General features: G+C 36.4%; 3 protein-coding genes and 1 long non-coding RNA gene across 4 annotated transcripts; 1 reads left to right on the top strand and 3 right to left on the bottom strand.

The window, feature by feature from the left end:
* The first annotated feature begins 1,178 nt into the window (after positions 1-1,178).
* On the top strand, positions 1,179-1,709 carry LOC141614809 (uncharacterized). Its single transcript, XR_012529386.1, has 3 exons — positions 1,179-1,257; positions 1,361-1,426; positions 1,594-1,709. It is a non-coding gene; the product is annotated as an uncharacterized LOC141614809 (long non-coding RNA).
* Positions 1,710-3,021: 1,312 nt separating this feature from the next.
* LOC141613280 (protein FAR-RED IMPAIRED RESPONSE 1-like) lies at positions 3,022-3,876 on the bottom strand. Its single transcript, XM_074432017.1, has one exon. It carries the CDS (start codon positions 3,874-3,876, stop codon positions 3,022-3,024), a length of 855 nt encoding a protein of 284 aa, XP_074288118.1.
* A 7-nt stretch (positions 3,877-3,883) lies between these two features.
* Positions 3,884-6,206, bottom strand: LOC141613281 (protein FAR1-RELATED SEQUENCE 5-like). Its single transcript, XM_074432018.1, has 2 exons — positions 6,086-6,206; positions 3,884-5,202 (listed from the first exon to the last, which is right to left on the bottom strand). The coding sequence occupies exons 1-2, from the start codon at positions 6,204-6,206 to the stop codon at positions 3,884-3,886; spliced, it is 1,440 nt and encodes a 479-aa protein (XP_074288119.1).
* A 1,171-nt stretch (positions 6,207-7,377) lies between these two features.
* Positions 7,378-8,303, bottom strand: LOC141614810 (uncharacterized). Its single transcript, XM_074433542.1, has 2 exons — positions 7,898-8,303; positions 7,378-7,801 (listed from the first exon to the last, which is right to left on the bottom strand). The coding sequence occupies exons 1-2, from the start codon at positions 8,103-8,105 to the stop codon at positions 7,560-7,562; spliced, it is 450 nt and encodes a 149-aa protein (XP_074289643.1). The 5' UTR covers positions 8,106-8,303; the 3' UTR covers positions 7,378-7,559.

Here is an 8,303-nt window from a genome sequence, read left to right on the forward strand (position 1 = left end):
TCTTTTCCATTTCTGTTAAAGAAAACAAGTCGTTGAAGAAGTCGGCTACACTGATTCGCACCTTTTGAATTATGTGTTCTCACCGTCAGATGGAGATGCAGCTACATAGTAATAATTTTCTTATACTATCATTTTTAAATTATCGAAATTATTCAATATCTTCTGTGGTAATTATTATCACCACATACTGACTACATTGTGTTTATTTCAGCGACGTCGTAGTTCAGACAAACTTCGGGCAATTAACAAAAGAATGCATGTCCTCTTTGAGACCTCGGAAATGGGTTGCTGACATGGTACTATTACTTTCTATGTAATAACTTGTCTTTTTCCATTTTACGCAGCACCTAACAACATTCATGGATCAAATGCAGGTAATTGACATGTTTGGGGTATATTCGACTATACACTCTCCAGATTTGTTGTATATTCCAACAACCGCACGTGTGAGTACCCCCTTCTTATTGGCTGCACCTCAATAATCAATTTATGGAATTTTTTTTTTTCTTACTTTTTTTTGTAATAGTTATCTGTGTTGTTGTCCAATATAGCATCTTAATCCAGATCGAGACAAAACGCTTGGTCGCAACTACATTAAAACCTCCGCATACATGCCAATGGATGGGACGGGCGTAAAAGCTGTAAGTCCACTATTGTTTTTTTGGGCATGTAATATGTGATGTTAGGCTATCAAAACTGGTACGAGAAGACCGCTTTCCGTTCAGTCAACTTATGTGTCTTTTTATATTGTGTTACAGATTTTTATCCCCATCATCGAAAAGGAACACTGGTTTCTTTGTGTGTGTGTGTGATCTGGATATGAAGAAGAACTACATCCTTAACTCGTTACGTTCTAAGGATCCTCGGGCTGATTTGGAGATTGCTGCTGGAGTGGTACACACTTAGATTTAAACCTCTTTTTTAGTAATTTCCTTTTATTTAAATATAAACCTTTTCAGATTAAATTTATTCTCCTTGTTGTAGGTTAATAATGTCGTTCGTATTTTATGCCGATCGAAAGAGTACAAGAACCTGGTAGGTGTTCCGCTAACTGAATTTGAGCATCAGAATGTTCCACAGCAGTCAAACTTGTAAGTTCATCTCTTTTATATCCTGGTGTCTGACGTTAACCACTCAGATTTTTAACTGGCTGTTTTTGTGGTATGCTTGCGAAGGCATGATTGCGGTCTTTATGTACTCAAGTGGTTGGAAGCTGGACGTGACAGATCTAAGTGGGAAGCTGCAAGTTATTACAAGGTTTATTCCACTTTTACCTTTATTTTTTAAAAAAAAAAAAATCTACCTTTGGCGTGTTTAATAATTGTTGGATTACATTTATAACACAATAGTTGTTACACAGGCTATGGCTTCATATAGAAAGGTAGTTGCGGTCACCTTATTACGATGGCAAGAAAATCAACGAAAGGTATGATTTAATCTTTTTGTTTCCCCATGATCATTTTTCTTCCGTCTATAGACTTATGTTTCTGCCTATATGTCGGATATGTAGATTTTTAGGTATTAACAGCTATACGATGCTATTTTTTCTTCTGTCCATATACTCATGTTGCCGTCTCACCTTTTGCTATGTAGATCTTTTGAGTGAGGTGATCCCTGGAATGCAGAAGCGTGGTTCTAATCAATCAAGGAATGCGTTATAGTGCAAAGCTTTTAGGACTGACATTTATGAAACCGTAGTGTGTAACCAAAAGATGTTTTGCTCCATCTATTTTGGTTAGGGGTGTAATGAAAATTGTAATCCGAACTTGTTCAATAGCTGTGTAAAGTGGACTGACATTTTATGTCAATTGTCTAGATATCATTTTATGGCAATGCGTAATTCTGGCACTACGGTGTCTTAGCTGACGGTTTTGTTTTAAATACTGTAGGAGATATAAAAGGCGCAACTCTGGCCTTGGTTCATTGTTGAACGTTGACTTAAAACTGACAGGCAGGAATTACGTGCATAGTTACGCCATCTAACAACGGAGACAACATCAATTATATTTCCAGATACATCAAAATCACTTTTACACTCAAGTACAATATTTTCTCAAAATAATATCTGGCTGTTCATTGGTAAAAGGTTTTCACAATTACAATGTCACCAACAAATTGTTATAAGACCCCAAAAATGTTAAGACGGTCGAATTCTCCACGTCTTCGAAAATTAGTATTACTACCGTACATGTCTTCAACCATGGTCTGACGTGGGCAATTTACATAAATTTTTTTTTTCTAATACGTGGTGAAATCAACCGATGTTATTTTCATGAAAGCACGCCATCTTAATACATTATACACATCAATTATATTTCAAGATACGTAAATCAAACATTGGAAAACATTAGTATTTTATTGACTAAATACGAGTCGGTGTTACACCTTTTAATTAAGATATGGTTTGGGCCGTTTCTGTGTTCATAAATCTATGACGGTTGATTTCACCACGTATTCAAGAATTAATATTACTACCGTACATGTCTTCAACCATGGTCTTACAGGGCAATTTACATAATTATCTTTTTTTTTTAATGATATTTTCATAAAAGTACGCCATCTTAAACCTGACATGCATCAATTATATATCAAGATACGTAGAACAAACATTGACAATCATTATTATTGTATTGTCAAAATACGAGTCAGAGTTACATCTTAAAAATAAAATACGGTTTGAGCCGTTCCAAAATTACAGTGTTCATAAATCTGTGACAAAAGATGTTTGATCCATATAAAATTTTTGTAGTTACACCAGTTGACTTATGTAAATTCTCGAAAAAAAAAGGCGTAACTATGGTATTTCACTGTGTGTACATTCCTTCCTCTTGATTACTTTAATCTTTATATTTCTTCTTTTTTTGCCTGCAATATATGTCTGTTTTCCCTTCAATCTCTCAAACCTGCATCAAAGCCTTACAAATTTAAAGCTAAATTTGTAATCATATTCAGAGACAGAATTGTATGTTCCCAACTTGTTTACCAAAATTAGTATTTTACCTGATCAGAACTTAATACTTTTCATGCTCTCCCGGGGCAATTCCGACTATCATGGAAACCCAATTCACCACAAGCATTACATTTTCTCGGCGCTTTCTTATGTTCTTGCACAGCTTTATCCTTTTGGGATACCAGTCGTTTTCCAGACCCCTTAGTCTTTGATTGTATAGGATTTAAAACCGTAACTTCAGTCGGTATCTTTGTACCTAACAACATTTCAAGCTCTTTATTTTTGTTTCTGGACTTTTCACCCGTGACACCACTACTACATTCAGACGGGCTACTTTCTAAGATCATCTTGTCCTTGAAACTCTTGAGTAGGTCCATTAACTCATCGATACACTCCGGCTTCTGTTCTGCTATTGTCACACAGGAGAATAATTCAGACCATAGGCTGCCAAGCTTGATTTTTTGAACCTCTAAGGCACTGCAATCTTCATTCAAAGTCTCGGGCAAATTACCACAAAGTGGCTGATATAGAGCCAATTTGCTCCATCTACTTAGCAAAAAATGGTTGGGAACTTTTTTAAATCCTTGTTCTTTCAACACATAGAGAGCATGTCGGCACAGGAGACCATGCCTCTCAAATTTCTTGCATGAGCAGCTTAACTTCACTCCATCAGGAATAAATCCAACATAATATACCTTATTTCTCTCACGATCATGGATGGGAATGTTGTCTGACGTATTACCCCCTAAAACCTTAACCCCACAAGTAAAACAGGCAGCGTTCCACTCGACCTGAAATTCAGAAAATATGACCGGAGTGTAAAACACAGAAGCGTGCTTCTCCAAAGGATGAGGTGTTTCTAGACTAGGGAAAGAGTTTTTTGAATCGGCAATTAATTTGGACTGTTTCCACCTTTGAGCGTCCATAGCACTTTCAAATCTCATAAGAAACTCCACCAAAGTTAAGTTTGGATTCATGAAATTTCCGAAAAGCTATTTTCGACTCGGATCTAGATGTGGTCCTCATTAGTCCACCTAAAAACAGATTTCTGAAATACGCCGGGATCCAGGAAGCTCTCATGTCAAACATCGAAGACAGCCATTCATGTTCGGTTAACCCGTATGAAGATATAACTGAACACCACCGTTCCTCAAACTCAGTCGGCTCAATGTCTTCTGCCCATACACACGCAGATAGATCTTTCATGAAGTTCGTTTCCCTATAAATTGTAGAGCCGATCTTATCAGGTAGTTTCTTCATAATGTGCCACATACAATACCTATGATGAGTTTTGTCCTTGAATACTTTTTTAACCCCTGCCTTTATGTCGGCATCCTGGTCAGTAATGATGCACTTAGGGTACTTCCCACTCATTGCGGTCAGAAAAGATTCGAAAAGCCATGCAAAACCGTCATCAGACTCATTTCTTAGAAGCCCCCTGCAAACGTCACACATTTTTTTGTGATTGTCAACCCCCGTAAAAGAAGCAAATATCATCTTATATGTGTTCATGTTGAAGGTTGTGTCGAACGATGTCATGTCACCAAACAGACTGTAATTTTTTATTGATATAGAGTCAGCCCAAATAACTCTAGAAAGTCTTCCTTTCTCGTCAACGTCAAAATCAAAGTAGAAAGAGGGACACATGGCTTTCTTATGCATGAAATTTTCGATCATCATTTGAGCATCGTAACCCTTTATAAACTGTTTCATATCCCTCCAAAAATTCTTGAAATCTTCTAGTGATGCTCCCACATTTCTGTATCCCTTTACATATTCCTTAAACATTCTGAAACTTTGTACGGGCCCTTTATTAACCTTTGAATTCTCTACAATCATAGTCTTGTGTACCAGCGTTAGTTCCCTTGACTCCGGCAAATGTACTATTGTGTTTGGGGTAGTCAGAAGGTGTGTGTGACCTTCGTGAAAGTCGACAATAACATATTTCCCTTTGTCATTCCTCTTGAGAAAAATCTTTGCATTACACAAAATTCTAGTCCTCTGCCTCTTTTTCACCTTTCCTCTAGGTTTACTCTCACCTGCCTTACTACACACACAGTATTTAGTCATCACCACCCCACCTACCATTCTTTGGGTCGACTTCCTCATTTTAAACCTAACATTGGCAGCATAAGTTTTGTAGAATTGCATTCCCTCATCCATATTTTCGAAAATCGTTCCCACGGTAGGCTTCAAATGAGGTGCACAAACAGGTATTCTTTCTTTGGAGTTGTGAGGGATTTCTGATGAGTCTGCAAATATCAGATAGCATATGTTATATTAGTACATAAATCAGCGGAAACCTTAACAACTGAAAACGCGAACAAATTTTCTAAACCAGTGAACCTATTTGATTATCTAGTATTCATATCAGACTTTATGTTGCATTAAATTGAAAACTTAGCAGATAATCAACTCATGAAGTTAAGACAAACTAACCAAACACAATTAAGACACTCAAAACTTGAATTTACTGTGAACTTTCAACAAGATAGTGCAATTCTATATTCCCCATTGAAATTGCTACTCAAGCATGCTAGAATTGTGTGTTGCTCAATCAGTTCAGAAACAGCTAAAGAACTATTCTTTCTGTCCATTTCAGTGACTCTCTGCGGAATTAACTCATAAAATTTGGAAAACCCAGAAAGCATAATGATGAATGCATGCATTCAGTAGTGTAACTAAGAGGGATTAACGATTCGCAATCAAATCGAGACGCATCAATTATATTACCAGGTACGCATATCAAATCTTGTTTTCCATTAGTTTTCCAGAATGACCCTAAAGTGAACCTTGTTATCATATACAATAGTAGTTCTTACTCATTAACATCTATTTGATACCCATGTACATCTTTTTCAGTCTTGAACAAACACTATCCAGAAGTCACTATTAGATACGCAATCTGACACCGGAAACACATCAATTATAATTCTAGATACGACAATCAAAACTCATAAGCAATAGGGCTAGTTCGACACACACAAGCAGAAAACCGTAAACACCATGTATCATATCTGACTAATGTAGCAAACATTCACACCAATTGCTACACTAGATACAACAACTAACATCAATAATAATAATACACTCTAAAACAGCCTTGAATAATTAAAACCCTAAAAATAGACATACCTATACCCAATTCTGAAGGTATCTGTCCCAATTCGGAAGATATATGCCCGAGTTCATTGTTATCAGCTGGAACAATTGAATTAGTAGGATCAACCAAAACATCGCATTCTTCGATTTCCATCAAAACCCTAAAAATCGACACAACAAAATTACAAATTGACAGGTAAATTCATCAAATATGTGATAACAATACATAGATTCAGCGATACTTACATCAATTCGTGTAATATGTTGGTCAATTGAATAAATGTTCGTTGAATTTCTGGCTGAATTGATGGATAATCGCAATTTTTTTTTTGTGTTTTTGGTGCGTGTTTTTTTTTTTTTTTTTTTTTTGTGTCAAATTCTGATTTCGGCGGAAAAAGTCAGAGGAAGTATGCCTTGACAGAAAGAATCAGCCGTACGATTTCAGTGAATCCATTGGTTGTAGTTCGTTCTCACCGTTTGCACCGAGTGTTCGTTCTCACCTGATCCCACCTATATATATATATATATATATGTCAAGGCCCATCAATAGAAAAGCCCACGCGTGAAAACTCAGCGGTTCCCGCGGCACTCGGTCGAGTGCTCGGTTCACTCGGTCGAGTGAACCTCCACTCGATCGAGTGACCTACGAATCAGGAGCCTTAACAAAATTGCAGACTCACTCGGTCGAGTACTCGGCCACTCGACCGAGTACTAGCTCTAGAATTTACGAGGTATTACATGTTTAGCCTATAAATATAGTCTTTGTTTTCCACGGACTTGAAAATCCTTTGGCGATTGATCACAAATTCATAACTTCTGAAAGTCGGATTTTAATAAATTGTATAGAAAGGATTGCAATGGATTAGTCTTAATAATTTTAGAAAGTGAAATATTGAAGCTATTTATAATTTAAAAACTTTTAATACTTGGGTTTGCATCCCAAAAGGATAAAAACAATTTTTAAAATCCTGGGCACATGCCTGGAAAGTGAATGTATTAAAATATCGAAAGGGAAAATAAGAGAACATGAATCAGATCCATTATGTAAGTTACTATTAATAAAATAAGACAATTTTAAATATTAGTACGTATTTAAATAAAGTAAGTATAAACTATTCATTGAAATAAAGAGAGAGTAATCCCTTTGTAAAAAAATTCCGGAATTAAATTGTCGTTACACGATTGCGGTATCATATTAAGGTAATGATTGTGCTACTGCTATGCTTATAAATCGTTACATGAGAAATTTTTTGGTACAAACACGAGAGATTCAATCATGTAAATAAGACATAATACTACATTTTTGATCAATTGACATAATGACATAAAATATATAAAGCGCGTTTTGCAGAGCAAGGAAAACTCAAAATATCTCAACTATACATTTCAACATTTCACTACACACATTATATAATTTATATAATTATAATAAATAAATATTGGTTACATACAGGTACGAATACGATGGCGTATAGATCCGATTACTCATCCGTCTATGGAGACACATTTAGGCACCGGCGCTAATGGCATTACCAATCGAAATCTTGCCGATCTTTTGTTTCACGCCTTCATTTATATTATTGCCGATTTGAATATCAATATTACCGCCTTTTCGTTTAAAGATGGACGAATTGTCACCACTAGTGTTGCCAAATTCAACAGCTTCAACTTCTTGCTCCCCTACCTTATTCTGGTTACCCCCGGCTACCAACTTGAAGTCTCCCGTCTCTGTCTCTGCCTCGGTTTCAACTGTACACAAAATTACAAACACAATGCAAATAATTAGGCCAACATAAAGAAATTTGACAACTTGAATAATAAATCTACAAGAGCTAGATTAATTACCTTGAGGAGCATCGTACGGGTAGGCAATAGGAGGGTCGAAGGTGGCCGGGACCGATGGTGGAGCTAATGTAAGAGGTGGAGGTGGAGGTGGAGGTTGAGGAGACGGAGCATCAGGGTAATTGCCGTTAATGGGTGGCAAGTGATGAATCCGGTCGTCGGAAAGGCCCTTATGATGTTTGGAATGATGGTGGCTTATGCAACTTCCCATGCTTTGTGTTGTTATAGAGATTTGATTTTTGTAGACTTGAATAATAATAATCACATATAAAATATGAAGTATCTTAGCAATTAAGAGTTTCTATATCATGAATAGTTGATCAAATCCTATTTTCATCTCTTTGAATGAATGTTTGTAAAGTGACATGGTCTGATTGTTTCATCGGAACGTTCGTAGTCCATCTTCACT

The sequence above is a fragment of the Silene latifolia genome, chromosome 11 (assembly GCF_048544455.1).
Source record: "Silene latifolia isolate original U9 population chromosome 11, ASM4854445v1, whole genome shotgun sequence".
NCBI lineage: Eukaryota > Viridiplantae > Streptophyta > Magnoliopsida > Caryophyllales > Caryophyllaceae > Silene > Silene latifolia.

Excerpts from the sequence above, each read along its gene's own strand:
- LOC141613281 (XM_074432018.1), bottom strand. The coding sequence starts at position 6,206 with ATGGAAATCGAAGAATGCGATGTTTTGGTTGATCCTACTAATTCAATT. Across the intron at positions 5,203-6,085 it reads ACCTTCAGAATTGGGTATAG|ACTCATCAGAAATCCCTCAC; the intron begins GTATGTCTATTT and ends TGATATTTGCAG.
- LOC141613280 (XM_074432017.1), bottom strand. The coding sequence starts at position 3,876 with ATGGACGCTCAAAGGTGGAAACAGTCCAAATTAATTGCCGATTCAAAA.
- LOC141614810 (XM_074433542.1), bottom strand. The coding sequence starts at position 8,105 with ATGGGAAGTTGCATAAGCCACCATCATTCCAAACATCATAAGGGCCTT. Across the intron at positions 7,802-7,897 it reads CCCGTACGATGCTCCTCAAG|TTGAAACCGAGGCAGAGACA; the intron begins GTAATTAATCTA and ends TTTTGTGTACAG.